This window comes from Dryobates pubescens, chromosome 33 (genome assembly GCF_014839835.1).
Source record: "Dryobates pubescens isolate bDryPub1 chromosome 33, bDryPub1.pri, whole genome shotgun sequence".
Lineage (NCBI taxonomy): Eukaryota > Metazoa > Chordata > Aves > Piciformes > Picidae > Dryobates > Dryobates pubescens.
The window spans coordinates 1,601,714-1,622,627 of record NC_071644.1 but is presented as its reverse complement, the minus strand read 5'-3'; the positions used below and the strand labels follow the sequence as shown (position 1 = coordinate 1,622,627).

Sequence of the window (20,914 nt, the reverse complement as noted above, 5' to 3'; positions counted from 1 at the left end):
AAGGGGGTGTTCCTCTCCCCGCGCAGCGACGCGCGGGCGGGGCCCACCATCAGGGGGCGGGGCCCACCATCAGGGGGCGGGGCCTGAGCCCGCGTTCGGAATGCGGGGCGGCCCTGTCCTTAGGGGGGGCCCGCACCCCAAATGCAGTCCCCCTCAAGTCCTCATCCCCTCTGTATTCACCAGCGCCTCTGGCCCCGCAGTGCTCCAGGAGGGACAGAGGAGACCCCTGTGCCATTTCCCCATCCCCTGCCCTAAAACCAGCCCTGTGCACCCCAAAACAGCCTCAGCGTGACCCAAAAGCCACTCGCCCTGTCCCCCACCTCTGTGTCCCCTTCAGCCCCTCCACTTTGTCCTGGCATGCTTGGGGTCGTATCTCACAGCTTTTTTTCCCTCCCCAGACCTCTCTTGCACAGTTTGGGGTGCCCCACTGCACCCCAAAGTATTTAGGGGTACCCCTGAGCCCACCTGTTTGCTTTCTGGGGCACAGCACGGCTTTTAGGGTGCCACATCTTCCTCAGCGTGCCTCTGGGGGACACCTCAGACCCCTCTGTGGTTTGTTTCTTGGGGTGCCCTAAGCCCCTCTGCCTGCTCCAGAATCCTCTTTGCCCCACAGTGTGCTCCAGCTTGGCACCCTCCAGCTGCTCCCTCACAGCCCACCCACGGAACACCTGGAGCTGCTAAGGGCGACATGGGAACGCGTCCCTCGCGCGCCACCCACGCCTCTGGGGAGGTGGCAGAACCCCCCCACGGTGAATCCACTTATTTCAACCCATGGGGAGAGGAACCAGACTTTATTTTGGGAAGGGAGTAGACCTCCAATCAAAACCATTCCAACAGCAGGGAGAGACAAGCACGGTGAACTCCAGGAACGCCACCAGAGGTGTCATGGCTCCGGGTTTGAAGATGCTTCAGGAACACATTTACCCCCCCAGAAGTTCCTTTTCTTTCCTGTTAATGCCTCTGTGTGTGAAAACAAAGCCCAAAGGCAAACCCCACTGCCTGTCTGGCACCTGCCAGTCCTCACCCGAGGGGCCCGAGCACTGCCCGGGACCAGGGAAAAGGCTCTTCCTCCCCCAGGGAGCTCAGTCGGACTTCTCCTTCTCCTTCATGTGCAGGAAGACAATGCTGAACATGAAGAGCCCAACCATCATGGAGAAGGCACCAGCGTAGTAGGGGTAGGCCGAGGGGATGAAGCGCTCGTACTGCGTGTGCTGGAGGGGACGCACCGACACCTGCCAGGGGGACAGAGCGGCCCCGTGGGTCCTGCAGCCCAGGCTGCCGTCCCCTCGGGGCAGGGGGGTCTGATCCCCACCACACTGACCTGGGTGGAGGAGTAGAGGTGGGTGTAACCCAGGCGGTTGTAGTCCACCTTGAACTGGAACACGCCGTAGACGTCGGGCAGCTTGAACCTGACGCTGTATTTGCCGCCTGAGGGGGAGACAGCCAGGTGTGGTGATGAGTGCTGGGAGCCTCTGTGAGGTCTCACCAGGACAATGGCACTGGGGTCCCAGCTGGGGGAGGTGGGCACCATGGGGAAGAAGGATGGGGTCCCACTTGGGGGAGGTGGGCACCATGAGGGAAAAGGATGGGGTCCTACCTGGGGTAGGTGGGCAGCATGGGGTGGAGAATGGGGTCCCAGCTGGGGGAGGTGGACACCATGAAGAAAAAGGATGGGGTCCCACTTGGGGGAGGTGGGCACCATGAGGAAAAAGGATGGGGTCCCAGTTGGGGGAGGTGGGCACCATGAGGAAAAAGGATGGGGTCCCAGCTGGGAGAGATGGGCACCATGGGGTGGAGAATGGGGTCCCAGCTGGGGGAGGTGGGCACCATGGGGAAGAAGGATGGGGTCCCAGCTGGGAGAGATGGGCACCATGGGGAAGAAGGATGGGGTCCCAGCTGGGGGAGGTAGGCAGCATGGGGTGGAGGATGGGGTCCCACTTGGGAGAGGTGGATACCATGAGGAAAACATGGGGTCCCAGTTGGGGGAGGTGGGCACCATGAGGAAAAAGGATGGGGTCCCAGCTGGGGGAGCTGGGCAGCATGGCCTGGAGGATGGGGTCCCAGCTGGGGGAGCTGGGCAGCATGGCCTGGAGGATGGGGTCCCAGCTGAGGGAGGTGGGCACCATGGCCTAGAGGATGGGGTCCCAGCTGGGGGAGGTGGGCAGCATGGCCTGGAGGATGGGGTCCCAGCTGGGGGAGCTGGGCAGCATGGGGTGCCCAAGGAGAGGCTCCCTACCGTTCCTCTTCAGGAAGGTGCGCACGAAGGGGTCGATGCGGACGAACTCCAGCTGGATGTCGTCTCCGTCAAAGGGAACCCACTTGCCCTCAGACAGCTTCTCGATGACGATGCTGTACTCCTGCAACCAGCCCCCACACGTGCAGTCAACTGCAGGTGCCCAAGAGTGAACCTCAACCCCTCCTGGGGTCAGATTCTCCCCAGTTTCATACAGGTGTCAAGCGACAGGCCAAGGGGCAATGGTTTGAAGCTGAGGGAGAGCAGGGTTAGACTGAAGCTGAGGAAGTTCAGCAGTCTGAGGGTGGGGAGACTCTGGCACAGGTCGCCCAGGGAGGCTGTGGCTGCCTCCTCCTTAGGGGTGTTCAAAGTCAGCTTGGATGAGGTCATGAGCAACCAAGTCCAGTTGAGAGCTGTCCCTGCCCATGCAGGGGGGTTGCCATAGATGATCTCTGAGGTCCCTCCCAACCTGAGCCACCCTGGCTCAAACTCCATTCCCAAAGCAGCTGCCCCCTGCCGAGCCGGGGCTTACCACGAGGTCGGTGACGGTGTAGGCGTTGGGGGGCGTGAGCTCCCCCACGCGGTGGTGGGACACGGCCCCCACGCGCAGCACTCCCTCCTCCTTGAACACCCAGCGGGACAGGGCCACCGCCAGCTCGTAGTTACCTGTCTGCGAGTACCTGAGGGCAGAGGAAGGCTGAGGCAGGCTGGCAACCAAAGCACACCACAGGGCCGACACAACCCCAGCCGGCTCTGCGCCCCAGAGCCCAGGGGGCCGCGGCGCCCTCGGCCGACTTCAAGCTCTCTGCTGCTTCCCGCAGGGTGAGCCTCGGCTGCCTGCTTTGCAGGACTCTCCTGGTCCCACGCAGGGCTGCCCAGGCACTGCCCAGGCAGGGCTGGCAGGCAGCCAACGCACCTCTTGGAGCCGGGGGTGGCCTTCTGCACGGCCGAGTTGAAGAAGGCGTCGCTGAAGAAGTCCAGGGAGCCGCTGAAGACCACGCGGGCGTTGTTGCGAGCCTGCAGCCCCGCGATCAGCAGCGTGTTCCGGCCCACCGCGTGCGGGTACTGCGCGGAGAGGGGGACAGCGCTCAGGAGATGCTGCCCCCAGCGCTGCCCCCTGGCACTGCCCCCCTGCCACTGCCCCCCTGGCACTGCCCCCCTGCCACTGACCCCCTGCCACTGCCCCCCGCCACTGCCCCACCGCGTGCGGGTACTGCGCGGAGAGGGGGACAGCGCTCAGGAGACGCTGCCCCCAGCGCTGCCCCCTGGCACTGCCCCCTGGTACTGACCCCCTGCCACTGACCCCCTGCCACTGCCCCCTGCCACTGCCCCCCTGCCACTGACCCCTGGCACTGCCCCACCGCGTGCGGGTACCTCGCGGAGAGGGGGACAGCGCTCAGGAGACGCTGCCCCCAGCGCTGCCCCCTGGCACTGACCCCCTGGCACTGACCCCCTGCCACTGCCCCCTGCCACTGCCCCCCTGCCACTGACCCCTGGCACTGCCCCCCCGCGTGCGGGTACTGCGCGGAGAGGGAGACAGCGCTCAGGAGACACTGCCCCCAGCGCTGCCCCCTGGCACTGCCCCCCTGCCACTGACCCGCCGCATGCGGGTACTGCGCGGAGAGGGGGACAGCGCTCAGGAGACGCTGCCCCCAATGCTGCCCCCTGGCACTGACCCCCTGGCACTGCCCCCCTGCCACTGACCCCCTGCCACTGCCCCCCTGCCACTGCCCCCCTGGCACTGCCCCCCTGGCACTGCCCCGCCGCGTGCGGGTACTGCGTGGAGAGGGGGACAGCGCTCAGGAGACGCTGCCCCCAATGCTGCCCCCTGGCACTGCCCCCCTGGCACTGCCCCCCTGCCACTGACCCCCTGCCACTGACCCGCTGCGTGCGGGTACTGCGCGGAGAGGGGGACAGCGCTCAGGAGACGCTGCCCCCAGCGCTGCCCCCTGGCACTGACCCCCTGCCACTGCCCCCCTGGCACTGCCCCCACTCTGTGCAGGTACTGTGCAGAGAGCAGGACAGCACTCAGGAGATGCTGCCCCCCTGCCACTGCCCCCCTGCCACTGCCCCACTGCCAGTCCCCCAGCACATGGGGGTACTGCCTGGGGAGAGGGACAGCAGTCAGGAGACACTAACCCCCTAACCAGTCCCCCTAACCAGTCCCCCCCATGCCAGTCCCCTGCTGCCAATCCCCTACCACGTGGGGGTACTGCCCGGGGAGGGGGACAGCAGTCAGGAGCTATTCACCCCCTGCCATTCACCCACCACATGAGGGTACTGCCCAGGGAGAGATTACAGCAGTCAGGAGCCAGTCACCCACTGCCCTTCACCCCCTGCCATTCACCCACCATGTGGGGGTACTGCCCGGGGAGGGGGTACAGCAGTCAGGAGCCAGTCACCCCCTGCAAGTCACTCCCTGCCATTCACCCACCACATTAGAGTAGTGCCCAGGGAGGGGGTACAGCAGTCAGGAGTCAGACTCCCATTGCAATTCCCCCACCATGTGAGGGTACTGCCCAGGGAAGGGTTACAATAGTCAGGAGCCATTCCCCCACTGCAATTCCCCCACCACATGAAGGTACTGCCCAGGGAGGGGTTACAGCAGTCAGGAAGTCAGGAGCCAGTCAGCCACTGCAATTCAGTTCCCCCCCTGCATGTCACAGCTGCAGTCAGCAGCTGAAGGGGACCCACAGGCAGGCTGGGGAGGGGCTGTTCATAAGGGCCTGAGGGGATAGGGCAAGGGGCAATGGTTTGAAACTGGAGCAGGGCAGAGTTAGGTTGGACATCAGGAGAAGGTTCTGCACAGTGAGGGTGGGGAGACACTGGAACAGGTTACCCAGGGAGTGGTTGAGGTCCCATCCCTGGAGACATTCAAGGTCAGACTGGCTGTGGCCCTGGGCAGCCTGCTCTAGCTGGAGGTGTCCCTGCTGACTCGGACAGGATGAGCTTTGAGGCTCCCTTCCAACCCAGTGCAATCTGTGAGTCTGTGACCAAAGAGTTAACCTGCAGGGTGGAACAGCCTGACTGCAGCAAGTCTGCAATGGAGGAGAAGCCAAAAGGTTCCAAACAACCAATAAAGGGATTCACAGCTCCTGCCCTTTTTGACTGGAACTCCACCAGGAGATGTGCTGTGATCTGCCAAAGCTTCCCTCACACTGCACATTTTCCCCCAACAAAAAAGCAAAGAGGAAGGTTCCCAAGGCAGTGTTGGCAAGCAGGTGACAGCCTGACACTTTCAAATCAATCAGGAGATGAAGCTCTGGAGGATTTCCCCAGCCTGCTGAAATCTGGAAGCCTTAATCACAGCAGTATGGCCTAAAAGAGGAGCTAAAGGAATGGAGCATACCTGAGTAATAGGCTTGTCTGGGAAGAAGGAGTAGGAGGTGGAAGAGCCAGTCAGGATATCCAGCACCAGTGGGTTGTCAGGATCAGCCACCATTCTGGTGGGGAGAGGCACTGTGAGCAGCACAAACACCCCAGGGACCCCCACAGCCAGAGGAGCTCACAGCTGTACCAACCTCCTCACACTCTGGATGTGGCAAGACAAGCACAGAGCTCACACTCCCCAAGAAACAAAACATTTCCTCAGGACACTTTGGGAGGCTTCACCAATTTACACTTCCTGAGCCACCAACCAAGCTCCTTTGGTGATGTTATCATCTGAGCTCAGTTTTGGGCCCCTCCCTCCAAAGGCAACATTGAGAGGCTGGAGCAGGTCCAGAGAAGGGCAAGGAAGCTGGGGAAGGGTCTGGAGAACAGGGCTGGGAAGGAGCAGCTGGGGGAGCTGGGGGTGTTTAGTGTGGAGAGGAGGAGGCTGAGAGGAGACCTCATTGCTCTCTACAGCTCCTTGGAAGGAGGCTGCAGTGAGCTGGGAGTTGGACTTTCCTCCCTAGTATCAGATAACAGAATGAGAGGAAATTGTGCCAGGGGAGGTTTAGGTTGGATGTGAGGAACAATTTCTTTGCTGCAAGAGTGGTCAGGCACTGGCAGAGGCTGCCCAGGGAGGTGGTGGAGTCCCCATCCCTGGAGGTGTTCCAGAAACCTGTGGCCACGGCACTGGGGGCCACAGTGGGGTTGGGTCAATGTCTGGATTTGATCTCAGAGGTCTTTCCCAACCCAAACAATTCCATGGCTCTGTGCTAACAGCCACAGCTGGGCAGCCCCACACTCACCTCACAGCAGCAGCTGTGCTGTGCTCACCCAGCAGCAACCACCTCCCCTCCCCGCCAGGCCAGGCCCGGGCTGCTTACCCGACGCCGCGGAACAGGATGGGGTTCAGCACTGCCTTCCCCACGATGGTTGGAGCCTTCAGGAGGTTCTCAGCATCTGCCACGATCAGAGTGTGCTGGGAGCAAGGGGAGAGAGCATGGGATGGGCTTCCTCAGGGCCCAGCACAAGCAACAGCTTCTTGGGCCACATCAAAGTTCTGGGCCCCTCCGTTCAGGAAGGACCTCAGGGAAGTGCTTGAGAGAGTCCAGCCCAGAGGCACAGAGCTGCTGCAGGCAGTGGAACAGCTCCCTGTGAGGCCAGGCTGAGGCAGCTGGGGCTGGGAGCTTGGAGCAGAGCAGCCTGAGGGCTGCCCTCATGGCTGGGGATGAAGATGTGCAGGGCTGGAGCCAGGCTCTGCCCAGGGATGGCCAAGAACAGCACAAGGGGCACTGGGGGCAAGCTGGGGCAGGAGGTGCATCCAGCTGCTGCTTCAAGAGCCTCAAACACAAATTATCATATGACAGACACAGAGCTGCTGAGGGAGGCCAGAGGAGGCCACAGAGATGATCCAGGGCTGGAGCAGCTCTGCTGGGAGCACAGGCTGAGGGAGCTGGGGCTGTGCAGCCTGCAGAGGAGAAGGCTCCAGGGGGACCTCAGAGCTGCTGCCAGGACCTGAAGGGATCCTGCAGGAAGGCTGCAGAGAGACTTTTGCTGAGGGGGTCTGAGCCAGGCCAAGGGGGAAGGGTTTGGAGCTGAGGCAGAGCAGGGTTAGAGTGGAGCTGAGGAAGAAGTTCTTCAGGGTGAGGCTGCTGAGCCTCTGGCACAGGCTGCCCAGGGAGGCTGTGGCTGCCTCCTGCCTGGGGGTGCTGAAGGCCAGGCTGGATGAGGCCTGGAGCAGCCAAGCCTGGCTGAGAGGAGTCCCTGCCCATGGCCGGGGGGTTGCAGGAGATGATCTCTGAGCTCCTCACCCAGGCCCCCCAGGGCAGTGGTGCAGTCCCCATCCCTAGAGGGGTTTCAAAGCTGTGTAGCTGTGGTGCTGGGGCCATGGCTCAGTGGTGCCCTGGCAGGGCTGGGGGCAGGGCTGGGCTCCATGAGCTGTCAAAGTCTCTTCCAACCAAACCAACTCTGTGACTCTAGGAGTAGACCAGGGGCTCACCACAAAAGCAGCCAGCAGCAGGCAGGGGAAATCTTCTCTCAGCCCCTGAGCCCTGGGTGTGAGCCCAGTCTGGCTGCTTGCATTTGCATCCTCCCTGAGCACTCTGAGAGGCTCTCCCTGCCCCTGGCTCTGGCAGTGGTTTCAGCCTGCTGCAGCCCAGTGGCTCACAGGAGAAGCTGAGGCAGCCTGGCTTGAGAGGGGTGTGGGAGAGCAGCAGAAACTCATCCAGAGGGAATGCACAGCCCCCTGGCTGCCCAGGGAGGTGGTGGAGTCCCCAGCCCTGGAGGTGCTGAGGAACCCTGTGGCCATGGTGGGGTTGGGTTGCTGGTTGGCCTGGGTGACCTTGGAGGGCTTCTCCAACCCAAATAGTTCCATGATTGCAGAGAGCAAACTGGTCCTGAGTCCACAGAGTCAGTGATGGCCAAAAGGGTTGGTCTGGGGTGGTCACTTCAGGAGGGAGTGGGATTGAAGCCATTCCCCAGAGGAGGGAAAGTGGTTGTGGTGTCAGACAGGTAGGACCTGGGTGAAACAGAGAGATGCAGCCTGAGTGTGGCATGGAGAAGCTGAAACAGCTCCTGGAGGGGATGAAAGGGCAAGGGAAGTTCAGGGGGCCCAGGAGAACCCCCAAAACACTGCACTGAGTCACCCCTGCCAGGCTGCTGTGGGATGAGCACTGCACTCAATCATCTTTGAGGTCTCTTCCCATCTTGGTGATACTGTGATACCTGGCAGGACCCCAGCTTCTGGCTGAGTCACTTGGGGCAGCCTGGCTGGCTGAGGACACAAAGACAAAGCAAAGGAGGAGTTCCCCAGGAGCCAGCAGTGCCTCCTGCAGCCCTCAGGCAGCTGTGTGCTGGCTGCAGCCAGAGCAGGGTGGGCAGAGGGCAGCAGAGGGGATTCTGCCCCTGGGCTCTGCTCTGCTCAGACCTCACCTCCAACCCTGCCTCCAGCTCTGCTGTCCCCAGCAGCAGAAGGACTCAGAGCTGCTGGAGGGAGCCCAGAGGAGGCCACAGAGATGCTCCCAGGGCTGGAGCAGCTCTGCTGTGAGCACAGGCTGAGGGAGCTGGGGCTGTGCAGCCTGCAGAGGAGAAGGCTCCAGGGAGACCTCAGAGCTGCTGCCAGGACCTGAAGGGATCCTGCAGGAAGGCTGCAGAGAGACTTTTGCTGAGGGGGTCTGAGCCAGGCCAAGGGGGAAGGGTTTGGAGCTGAGGCAGAGCAGGGTTAGAGTGGAGCTAAGGAAGAAGTTCTTCAGTGTGAGGTTGCTGAGACTCTGGCACAGGCTGCCCAGGGAGGCTGTGGCTGCCTCCTCCCTGGGGATGTTGAAGGCCAGGCTGGATGAGGCCTGGAGCAGCTGAGTCTGGCTGAGAGGTGTCCCTGGGCATGGCAGGGAGGTTGCAGGAGATGATCTCTGAGGTCCCTTCCAACCTGAACCATTCTGTGACTCCCTGATTCCATAACAGTTCAGACCTCATTTCAAGTACTGGATGGCACTGGGAGCAAAACCACTGCACCAACAGGCACCCTGCTGTCCTTCTGGGACTGGCCTGCATCCAAAGCATTGCACCCAGTGCTTGCCAAGGACAGAAGGCTCATCCCCAGGCCTTTACAGCTGAGTTCTCATTACCACCCCCCTTTTACCTGGCCAGGGTCAGATATGTCATAGTTGTGGTGGTCAATGACTGCTGTCCTCTCCTCATCAAACTCAATGCCACACTCACTGCCCAGCTCCCGCAGAGGGTCACCTGGAAGCACACAGCAGGTCCCCTGTCACCTTCAGGGTGTGACAGCAATCTCAGCACTCAAAGCAGAAGTGAATTCACCCCAGAGTCACATCTTTGACACTCTACAAGCCCAGCCCTGAGGAGCAACACAACCTCCCCCAGCTAGAACATCCCCAAAGGCTAACAGGCACCCTGCAGCACAAACCTCAAGGCTCACAACAGGAAGCTGTGTTTTTTGCCCAGCTTTGTTGCAGACACTCAAGAGAAGGAGGACTATAAACTACTCACTACCTGCAGAGCAGAAGCAGCATAGCTCCCTGGTACAAGAAGTGACTGGAAGGTGCTGACTTGCCCTGACAACCCCAGGCAGTGCTACAGGCTGGGGGCAGAGTGGCTGAGAGCAGCCAGGCAGAGAGGGACCTGGGGGTAGTGGTGGAGAGCAGCTGAACAGGAGCCAGCAGTGTGCCCAGGAGGCCAAGAAGGCCAAGGGCAGCCTGGCCTGCAGCAGGAACAGTGTGGCCAGCAGGAGCAGGGAAGTCCTTGTGCCCTGTGCTCAGCACTGCTTAGGCCACACCTGGAGTCCTGTGTCCAGTTCTGGGCTCCTCCTTAGTTCAAGAAAGATGTTGAGCTGCTGGAAGGTGTCCAGAGAAGGGCAACAAAGCTGGGGAGGGGTCTGGAGCACAGAGGCTGAGGGAGCTGGGGTGGCTTAGCCTGCAGAAGAGGAGGCTCAGGGGAGACCTTCTTGCTCTCTGCAACTCCCTGAAGGGAGGCTGGAGCCAGGTGGGGGTTGGTCTCTTCTCCCAGGCAACCAGAACAAGAGGACACAGTCTCAAGCTGTGCCAGGGGAGGTTCAGGCTGGAGGTGAGAAGAAAGTTCTTCCCAGCAAGAGGAATTGGCCATTGGAATGTGCTGCCCAGGGAGGTGGTGGAGTCCCCATCCCTGGAGGTGTTCAAGAGGGGACTGGATGTGGTACTTCATACCATGGTTTAGTTAGTCAGGAGGTGTTGGGTGATAGATTGGACTTGCTGAGCTCTGAGGTCTTTTCCAGCCTTACTGACTCTATGACAAGGGTCTGGACTCACCAATGTCTGAGCTGGCAGCGACCAGGACGCTGCCACCACCATCAATGAAAGCAGTGATGGTCTCCACGTTGATGTTTCCACCAAAATCTGCAAGCAGAAACTCATGATCAGCTCTCAGGAAACAACACCATGGCAGAATGACATCACTGGAGGACAACAAATCACTCTGAGTGGTCTGGAAGCCGCTGCAGCTTGCTCCCAGGTGCCACAAACGGAGGGCAACATCTGCACTGCAAGATCGAACCCAAGCTCACAAACCAGGTGGAAATCTCCTTCCAAGGCCATGCCAGCACGCTCCAAGGGCCTTGGAGCTTTCCTCTCCTGCATTTACCTTCTATGGATGGTGAGAAGATGATCAGGTTGTCATACAGAAACTCTCCATACTTGATCAGGGACAGCCCTGCGTCGTCCGCGGTGCGGAAGGTGAGGTCGAAGCCTCTGTCTGCAGCCACAAGACAAAAGGGACAACTTCTGCACTTCACCAATGCCTGCAGCAGCACCAAGAGCCTTCAGTTTTGTTCCCCCCACGAGCAGCATGCAGATTTTGCAAAGAAGGGGCTTCTGAGGGGCTTTCTGGGAGCACCCCTGGGTGCAGGAACAAGCCCCTGAAGAGGCTCCTCGTTGCAAGGATGCCCCACTGATAGCCATCAATGCTGCAGGGGGCCCAAGACAAAGGCACAGCTGGGGAAGCAATCGCTATCTCCTCCCTCGGCCCAGCCAGGGGACCCCAGACACTCCCCTCATTCCCAGTCTTCTTCCTCAGCCTCCCCGACGACCACAAACACCTCCCACAACCTATCCAGGTGAGCACAAGCACCTCCCACCCCCCTGCTCTCCCCCCAGCTTAGGGACCCCAGTCTCCTCCTCTCCCAGAGGACCCCCAAAATGCCTCCCTCAGCCAGGCCAGATCCCAAACAGCCCCTCACCCCTCCAACCCCCCTCCCTCGGCTCGGTCAGGGGAACCCAAACACTGCTCTCACCCCAAGTTCTTCCCTCACCTCCACCAGGGGTCCTTCAGCCACCTCCCCTGTGCCCCCGGGGAGCCTCCATCTCCTCCCTCCGCCCGGCCAGCCGTCCCCAGCAGCCTCCCCGAGCCCTACCCGCCAGGCTGCGGAAGAAGAGCGAGTGCGTGTCCCGCAGGTTGCCGTTCTCCAGCAGCACCAGGGTGCGGGGTCCCCCCTCCGCCCCGGCCACCACCGCGGCCAGCAGCCACCACAGACGGAGCACGGCCGCCGCCATCTTGCTCACCCGGCGCCAAGCTCCCCCGGAAGCGGGCGGGCGCGGGCACCCAATCGGCGCCAAGCTCCTGGCAGAGGCTGTCCAATCACGGACAGACAGCTCCTCGCCGTCAGCCAATCAGCGGGACGCATCGCGACCTCCGCGCGGCCACCGTAGCGCCGCCGGCGGGAGGGATGGCGCCGGGGCCGGGGCCGGGGCCGGGGCGGCCGCCGGGCCGTGGAGCTGCCGGTGCCAGGATGCTCCCCCTGAGCGGGAGGCGGCGAGTTCCCAGCGAGAGAGCTGGGAATGGTGGTGCCAGGCTGGCCGAGACTGCTGGGGGGCACAGGGCACCAGAGAGCAGCGGCATCGATGTTCCGCCCCCGAGCCAGAGCGAGGGTTGGGTGGAAACCCGCAGAGATTCGGCGTCTGCCACCTCAGAGGGGCGGCCGCCACGCTTAGCCCTTGGTGGTGGTCGGCGGGGTGAAGGCGAGGGGTGGTGCAGGGGTGCGGCGGAGGGAAGCCAATCGTAACCTGGGCTGCAGCAAGAGAAGTGTGGCCAGCAGGGCCAGGGAGGGGATTCTGCCCCTCTGCTCCCCTCTGCTGAGACCTCCCCTGGAGCTCTGGGTCCAGGTCTGGAGCCTCTGTGCCAGGAAGGATCTGGAAGGTGTCCAGAGAAGGGCCACGAGGAGGAGCAGAGGGCTGGAGCTGCTCTGCTGTGAGCACAGCCTGAGAGAGTTGGGGTTGTGCAGGCTGGAGAGAAGGCTCCCAGGAGACCTCATTGTGGCCTTCCAGGATCTGCAGGGGGCTCCAAGAAAGCTGGGGAGGGACTTTTGAGGGTGTCAGGGAGGGATAGGACTGGGGGGGATGGAGCAAAACTAGAAGTGGGGAGATTGAGATTGGCTGTGAGGAAGAAATTGTTGCCCATGAGGGTGGTGAGAGCCTGGCACAGGCTGCCCAGGGAGGTGGTGGAAGCCTCCTGCCTGGAGGTGTTTGCAGCCAGGCTGGAGGTAGCTGTGAGCAACCTGCTGTGGTGTGAGGTGTCCCTGCCCATGGCAGGGGGTTGGAGCTGGCTGAGCCTTGAGCTCCCTTCCAACCCTGACAGTTCTATGATTTTATGAGAAGAGGAAGGGGGGCTGGGGGGATGGGCAGCTGCCCTCATAGGATGCCCCAAACTGGCCTTGTTCTGCTGAAAATCCTTGCAGAGGTCAAGTGGGTTGAGCCAAAAGTGTTCCCTCAAAAAGAAGCAACCAGGAAGATGAAAGGGGAGACCAACAGTCAGTGGGAAAAGTAGGTTTGACCTTGGTTCTCATCTGAGTCGGGGGGGAGGGTCTGGCTGGCTTGCCTGGGGTCGAAGGAGGTGTTGGCTTTTGTCTTCACTGTCACTTCTGTTCAACACCAGCCTGTAGAGGACTTCCTTGGGCTGGATGCAGAAAAAGCTGTTGGCAGTGCTGGATTCTGCACAAGTTGCAGCTTAGAAATATGGCAGAAATCAAGGAAAATAGCTGGGGAAGAGGAGGAAGAGCTCAGAGTGCTGCCAGCTCGGCTGGAGGGGTCCCCTCAGGCAGCTTTGGGCTGTGGCAGGACTGGAACCTGGAGTGAGAAGAGATGGCATCAAGGGGTCTCTGGAACAGTCAGTGCCCTCCTGACTGCTCTCCCTGATGACCAAAATCCCAATTCCCTGAACCACAGCATGGTTGGGTAGGAAGGGACCTCTGGAGCTCAGCCAGGCCAACCCCCTGCCCCAGCAGGGCACCCACAGCACCCTGCTCAGCAGCACAAGGCCCAGGGGGGGTTGGAAGCTCTCCACACCAGGAGACTCCACAACCTCTCTGGGCAGCCTGCTCCAGGGCTCAGCACCCTCACACCAAACAACTTTCTCCTGGGTTCCAGTTTGTGCCCTCTGCCCCTTGGCCTGGCCCTGGGCACCACTGAGCAGAGCCTGGCCCCAGCCTCTTGCCCCCCACAGCTCCTTTAGCTCTTGCTGAGCATTGCTCAGCTCCCCTCTGGGGCTGCTCTTCTGCAGGCTCTCAGCCCCAGGGCTCTCAGCCTTTGCTCCTCACAGAGCTGCTCCAGGCCCCTCAGCAGCTTCAGAGCCTCCCTTGGACTCTCTCCCTGAACTGGAGAGCCCAGAACTGGACCCAGGACTCCAGATGTGGCTTCAGCAAGGCAGAGTAGATGAGACAGGAGAACATCCCTTGGCTTGCTGTCCACACTGCACCCCAGGACACATTGCTCCAGGGAGCTGCTTCCCTGCACCTCAGCCTTTTACCCCTGCAGGAGCTTCTTTCTCCCCACATGCAGGACCCAGGCTGAGCTTCCTGAGGCTCCTCTCCACCCAGCTCTTTCTTCCTGCAGGAGCTGCACCACACTTCACAATGATGGCATCCAGGCAGTGTCAGAGAAGCTTTCCACCCCCCAGGAGCCTGGCAGCCCTCTCTCCCACCTCTGGCAATGGGCACTGGCAGCCCAGAAGGCCAATGGCAGCCCAGCTGCCATTGGCCTTCTGGGCTGCCAGTGCCCATTGCTGAGCTCCTGCCCAAGCTTCTCCCCCAGGTCCCTCCCTGCAGGGCTGCTCTCACCCTCATCCCCCAGCCTGGGCACAGGACCTGGCACACACATTTGTTTCTTACTCCTCTGCTTTTTAGAATAGAATAGACTAGAACAGAAGAGAATAAACCAGGTTGGAAGAGACCTTCAAGATCATCATGTCCAGCCCATCAACCAATCCAACCCCACCTAAACAACTAAGCCATGGCACCAAGCACCCCATCAAGTCTCCTCCTGAACACCTCCAGGGATGGGGACTCCACCACCTCCCTGGGCAGCACATTCCCATGGGCAATCACTCTCTCTGTGTAGAACTTCTTCCTCACCTCCAGCCTGAGCCTCCCCTGGCACAGCTTGAGACTGTGTCCTCTTGTTCTGGGGCTGGGTGCCTGGGAGAAGAGACCAACCCCCACCTGGCTCCAACCTCCCTTCAGGGAGTTGCAGAGAGCAAGAAGGTCTCCCCTGAGCCTCCTCTTCTGCAGGCTAAGCAACCCCAGCTCCCTCAGCCTCTCCTCCCAGGGCTGTGCTCCAGACCCCTCCCCAGCTCTGTTGCCCTTCTCTGGACACCTTCCAGCAGCTCAACCTCTTTCCTGACCTGAGGAGCCCAGAGCTGGACACAGGACTCCAGGTGTGGCCTCAGCAGTGCTGAGCACAGGGCACAAGGACTTCCCTGCTCCTGCTGGCCACACTCTTCCTGCTGCAGGCCAGGATGCCCTTGGCCTTCTTGGCTGCCTGGGCACACTGCTGGCTCATGTTCAGCCTACCATTGACCAGCACCCCCAGGTCCCTCTCTGCCTGGCTGCTCTCAGCCACTCTGCCCCCAGCCTGTAGCTCTGCATGGGGTTGCTGTGGCCAATGTGCAGCCCCTGGCACTTGGATGTGTTCAATCTCCTGCCCTTGGCCCCTGCCCATCTGCCCAGCCTGGCCAGGTCCCTCTGCAGAGCCTCTCTGCCCTCCAGCAGCTCAACTCCTGCCCCCAGCTTGGTGTCAGCTGCACATTTCCTGCTGATGGACTCAGTGCCCTCCTCCAGCTCATCAACAAAGATGTTAAAGAGCCTCGCCGGAGCCAAACCTGATGTTCGGGGGGGTCCCAGAGCCCTGCTTTTAACCTCTCCCTTTCCCCCCGGGGGTGCCGGCAGGGCAGGAGGGAGCTGTGCAGTGGATGGCGAGGGGCAGCAGAGGGAGCCGCGTCCCTGCCCAGCGCAGACATCGTCCAGGACGAGCGGTTGGGGCTCGGCCAACTCTAATTCGCCGTCCCCGAGGGCTGCTGCAGCTGAGGTGTAATGGTGATGAAGGGGAACAGGCTCGCAGGTAGCCCTCTGTGTGTGTGTGAAGCCTTCCACGCAGCCAGGAGCCTTCTCTTAGCCCTGACAACCATGGAAGGAAAGGGACTCAGAATCACTGAATCAGCCAGGCTGGAAAAGACCTTTGAGATCATAGAATCATGGAATCAGTAAGCAGCAGGATCAGGCAGCAGCAGGAGGTCCTGCAGAGACCTCTGCTTCAACAGCCAGAGCTGCCCACAAACTGCTGCTCTGGATTCCCCTCCTCAGCTGGCAGAGGCCCCAGGGAGCGAGCTGCTGCCACAGGAGCTCAGAGTGAAGCTGGAAGAGTGGCTGAAAACCACAACCCTCCCCAGCCTCCACCTCCAGCAGCCCCTGGAGAGCTTCTGGGCAGCATTCCTCATCCTAATGCAATTCCACACAGCAGAGGCACGAGGAGGAAGCAGCAGGATTGGCTCAGGGTTTGTACTTCTGGGGAAGCAGACCCCTCCAAGGGTCTCATTCAGTGCTCTCTGGGGCACTGAAATTCCTTCACTCCATCTCGAGCTGGCTCTGGCCCAGAGGACAGCCAAGGCAGGATGCCTCCAGGCTGGGCCAGGAGCAAGCCCTGAGCCTGCCCCCCTCATGTCCCAGCCCTCTGCTCCAGGTCCTGGGGGCAACACTGCCCCTACAATGGGATTATTGGGCAGGGTTGGTGTCAGCTCTGGCCAACAGCTTCCAAACATCATCAGAAGGATGTGGTGGGAAGAGACCTTGAAGATCACTGAGTCCAACCCTGGCCCCAGCACTGCCAGGGCACCACTGAACCACAGCTCTCAGCACCACATCTCCAGGGCCCTCCAGGGCTGGGGACTGCACCACTGCCCTGGGCAGCCTGGGCCAGGCCTGGGCAGCCCTCAAGGGGAAGGAATTGTTCCTCATGGCCAACCTAAACCTCCCCTAGGACAACTTGAAGACCTTTCCTCTTCTCCTATGGCTTCTTCCTTGGGAGAAGAGACCAAGCCCCACCTGGCTCCAGCCTCCTTTCAGGCAGTTGCAGAGACAAAGGCTCTACATCAATCAGACATCTAGGAATCAGAGGCAAAACTTCCAGGGATGAGGCTTCCACCTCCTGTAGTGATCTTGAGGAAGCAACAAACTGTCCAAAAGTGGTGCCAGGGAGGAGCAGCTCAAAGAGGAACCAAATCACAGAGCTGTCAGGGCTGGAAGGGAGCTCAAGGCTCAGCCAGCTCCAAGCCCCTGCCATGGGCAGGGACACCTCACACCACAGCAGGTTGCTCACAGCCACCTCCAGCCTGGCTGCAAACACCTCCAGGCAGGAGGCTTCCACCACCTCCCTGGGCAGCCTGTGCCAGGCTCTCACCACCCTCATGGGGAACAACTTCTTCCTCACATCCAATCTCAATCTCCCCACTTCTAGTTTTGCTCCATCCCCCCCCAAGTCCTATCCCTCCCTGACACCCTCAAAAGTCCCTCCCCAGCTTTCCTGGAGCCCCCTGCAGATCCTGGGAGGCCACAATGAGGTCTCCTGGGAGCCTTCTCCTCTCCAGCCTGCACAACCCCAACTCTCTCTGTCTGTGCTCACAGCAGAGCAGCTCCAGCCCTCTGCTCCTCCTCGTGGCCCTGCTCTGGACACCTTCCAGCACCTTTAAACCTTAAGAAATCCAAATTCCTGTTCCCACCTTGCTCCCCTGAAACAGGACCATGAGGAAGTGAAGGCTCTTGCAGCCAGCAAGAGAAATGACTCTGGCTGGGGCCTGTCCCTCTGCTCCCTGCAGGCAGCCTGTGCTCCAGCTCTCTCTCTGGGGTTCCTGGATTTTTCTGCCCTATGGCAAAGAAAACCTCAAACCAATTCTGGTCTTCTAAGCACTGTCAGCTCCAGATCCTTCTTGTAAGAGAGGCTCCAGAACACACAGCTTGCTGAACTGGCTGAGGCTGCCCCCAGCCCTCTGCCTCATGTTACTGCCAAAGATGTGCAACAGGATTGGTCCCTCAGGGTGCTGATCCCTCAGGGACTCTGCACACACGGAGTTGACTCCAGGGGCTGGGGGCTGCCCAGGTCCACTCTAGGCCACATCTTATGTCATAGAATCACTAAGGTTGGAAAAGACCTCAGAGCTCAGCAAGTCCAAGCTGTCACCCAGCACCTCCTGACAGCTAACCCATGGCTCCAAGGGCCACATCCAGTCCCCTCTTGAACACCTCCAGGGATGGGGACTCCACCACCTCCCTGGGCAGCACATTCCCATGGCCAATCTCTCTTGCTGGGAAGAATTTCTTCCTAACATCCAGCCTGAACCTCCCCTGGCACAGCCTGAGACTGTGTCCTCTTGTTCTAGTGCTGGTTGCCAGGGAGAAGAGCCCAACCCCCACCTGGCTCCAACCTCCCTGCAGGGAGTTGCAGAGAGCAAGAAGGTCTCCCCTGAGCCTCCTCTTCTGCAGGCTAAGCAACCCCAGCTCCCTCAGCCTCTCCTCCCAGGGCTGTGCTCCAGACCCCTCCCCAGCTTTGTTGCCCTTCTCTGGACACCTTCCAGCAGCTCAACCTCTTTCCTGACCTGAGGAGCCCAGAACTGGACACAGGACTCCAGGTGTGGCCTGAGCAGTGCTGAGCACAGGGCACAAGGACTTCCCTGCTCCTGCTGGCCACACTCTTCCTGCTGCAGGCCAGGATGCCCTTGGCCTTCTTGGCCCCCTGGGCACACTGCTGGCTCCTGTCCAGCCCAACAGAAGGTGCCCATCCTGCAGCCAGCGAGTTCCTCTCTGGTTTAAGTTGGCAGAGTGCCCACAGATGGTGTCTGATTAGCCCTGGAAACTGCTGCCTTGGGTAGATGTGGTGCTCTGGAAGGAGCTTTGTGAAGAGCAAGGAGAGCATTTGATGTCGTTTTGGTCCCCATCTCCTCCTTCTGTCTCCTGGATCTCCCCCCCACCCCCTTCATCTTCATCCTTGCACTCTTCTTAACACCTCTGCCTACTGCTTTCCTCCCACCTACCTCTCCCTCCTCTGACAGGAGGAATCCAAGTTTCACATGCAGTCACTTCAGAAATTCTTGGGAATCCAGGGGGGTGGTGGAGTCACCATCCCTGGAGGTGTTTCAGAAGAGCCTGGATGAGGCCCTTGGAGCCATGGTTTGGTTGATCAGATGGTGCTGGGTGATAGCTTGGGCTTGATGATCTCAAAGGTCTTTTCCAACCTGGTCTGGTCTATTCTATTCCATTCTATCCCATTCCATTCCACCTCCAGGGAGCTGGGAAGAATGCAGAGAAAGTGGCCCTGTGGAGAAGGTCTCCAGCAACAAATCTTCCTGCCATGGGGGAAGCCCAAGGACACAAAGGGAAATGTCCTGATGCAGAGTGCTCTAAGTTGGACCTTTTAAGCTCATCCAGTCCAACCCCCCCTGCACTGAGAAGGTTGCTCAGGAGCCCTGTCCAACCTCACCTGGGATGGTTCCAGCCCTGGGGCAGCTCCCACCTCTCTGGGCAGCCTGGGCCAGGCTCTCACCACCCTCAGGGGCAAACATTTCTCCCTTCTCTCCACTCTGAATCTCCCTCTTTTAAGCTCCAATCCATCCCCCCTTGGCCTGGCACAAAAGGCTCTGCTCAAAAGTCTCTCCCCAGTTTTCTTCTCAGCCCCTTGAAGCACTGCAAGGCCACCAGGAGGTCTCCCTGGAGCCTTCTCCTCTCCAGGCTGAACACCCCCAGCTCTCCCAGCCTGGGCTCCCAGCAGGAGAGGCTGAACCAGGCAGCCCTGCACCACACCTGCAGTGACTGCTGCAAACCCTCACAAGCCTCAGCCAGAGACACTACAGCAGAGCCCTTCCTGACCTGCTTCTGTGATCAGCTGCTCCTCTGCTCCAAGGTCTGCCTGGGGTTTGAGGAGGGCAGCTGCCTCCCCTGCCAGCTGAGCAGGCTCAGCAGGTAGAGGCCCTGCAGAGCAAAGCAGAACTGCAAATCACCAACAGTTACCAGCTGGGAATGCCTGGAAGGAGGACGAAGCAGCTGGCTGCCAGCACAGAGCTGCACAACCCATGGGCTCCTTTAAGCTGCTCTCATGTGCCAGCCCCTGCCCTGCCAAAGTGCCCTCTGGCCTGGGGCAGCTGAGGCAGCACTGAGCAGAGCAGCAGAGAGTTAAACTGGGGCTGGGTGGAAGCAAATCTGAAGCCCATCCCTTTCCCAGAGCAACTGGAGATTTGTTTCCAGGGCTCTGCTGACAGGCTTGGGACACAACAGACACAGAGAAGATGACAATGGCAAGGAAATTGGCTTCTTTCTTCACAGCTGCAGAGGTGGCAGCCAAGGTGTGTGTGGGGAAGTCATCTTGGAGCCCTATGGCTCTGCTGAAAGTTGCCCTTCCTTTAGGGGCTCATTGTCCAAAGCTGAGCAGCTGCCCAGGGACTGCTCCTTGCTCCCACATCTGCTCTTCCTACACCTCCAGCCTGGCTGCAAACACCTCCAGGCAGGAGGCTTCCACCACCTCCCTGGGCAGCCTGTGCCAGGCTCTCACCACCCTCCTGGGGAACAACTTCTTCCTCACAGCCAATCTCAATCTCCCCACTTCTAGTTCTGCTCCATCCCCCCCAGTCCTATCCCTCCCTGACACCCTCCAAAGTCCCTCCCCAGCTTTCTTGGAGCCCTCTTCAGATCCTGGGAGGTCACAATGAGGTCTCCTGGGAGCCTTCTCCTCTCCAGCCTGCACAACCCCAACTCTCTCAGGCTGTGCTCACAGCAGAGCAGCTCCAGCCCTCTGCTCCTCCTCCTGGCCCTGCTCTGGACACCTTCCAGCACCTCCAGATCCTTCCTGGCACAGAGGCTCCAGAACTGGACCCAGAGCTCCAGGGGAGGTCTCAGCAGAGGGGAGCAGAGGGGCAGAATCCCCTCCCTGGCCCTGCTGGCCACACTTCTCTTGCTGCAGCCCAGGCTCTGCTTGGCTCTCTGGGCTGCAAGTGCTCCCTGCTGGCTCCTGCTGAGCTTCTCCTCCCCCAGCACCCCCAAGGCCTTTTCCTCAGGGCTGCTCTCAAGCCAGCCTCTCCCTCTTGTGTCTGGGCAGCGTCCCCTCGGCCCTGGTCCATGGCAGGCACAAGCACATGGCCTGCTGAGACTCAGAGCTGGCCAGGCTGCTGCCTGGCTCCCTCAGGGGGACCCCCAAGAGCCCTGGGGGCAGCTTGCTGATCTCTGAGAGCAGCTGCAACATCAACCTCCACACTCTGTGCTGCACCAGTTGGGCAGAACCCATCAGGAGCAAACCCTGTATCCACCAGCACCCTGAGGATGCTGAAGGAGCGTCAGGAGGGGATGAAGAGGCTGAAGAGGTGGACATGGATGACCTGCCAGGTAGTGAAGCCCTTGGTGGCTGCATGGATGCTTTACCTTTGGCAGATGAGGTCTTTACCCATAAAATGCTCACTGGGCTTCAGCTCAGCTCTTCCCTTTCTTGTTGGAGGAGGAGCTCTGCATCCTGGCAGTGA

The 20,914-nt window shown here is 60.5% G+C and overlaps 1 protein-coding gene across 1 annotated transcript; it reads right to left on the bottom strand.

Annotated features, from left to right (window-relative positions):
* Positions 1 to 778: 778 nt before the first annotated feature.
* Positions 779 to 11,664, bottom strand: DDOST (dolichyl-diphosphooligosaccharide--protein glycosyltransferase non-catalytic subunit). Its single transcript, XM_054175930.1, has 11 exons — positions 11,505 to 11,664; positions 10,736 to 10,846; positions 10,405 to 10,491; positions 9,240 to 9,343; positions 6,487 to 6,581; positions 5,583 to 5,676; positions 3,150 to 3,298; positions 2,766 to 2,913; positions 2,237 to 2,357; positions 1,322 to 1,428; positions 779 to 1,232 (listed from the first exon to the last, which is right to left on the bottom strand). The coding sequence occupies exons 1-11, from the start codon at positions 11,641 to 11,643 to the stop codon at positions 1,083 to 1,085; spliced, it is 1,305 nt and encodes a 434-aa protein (XP_054031905.1). The 5' UTR covers positions 11,644 to 11,664; the 3' UTR covers positions 779 to 1,082.
* Positions 11,665 to 20,914: the final 9,250 nt, after the last annotated feature.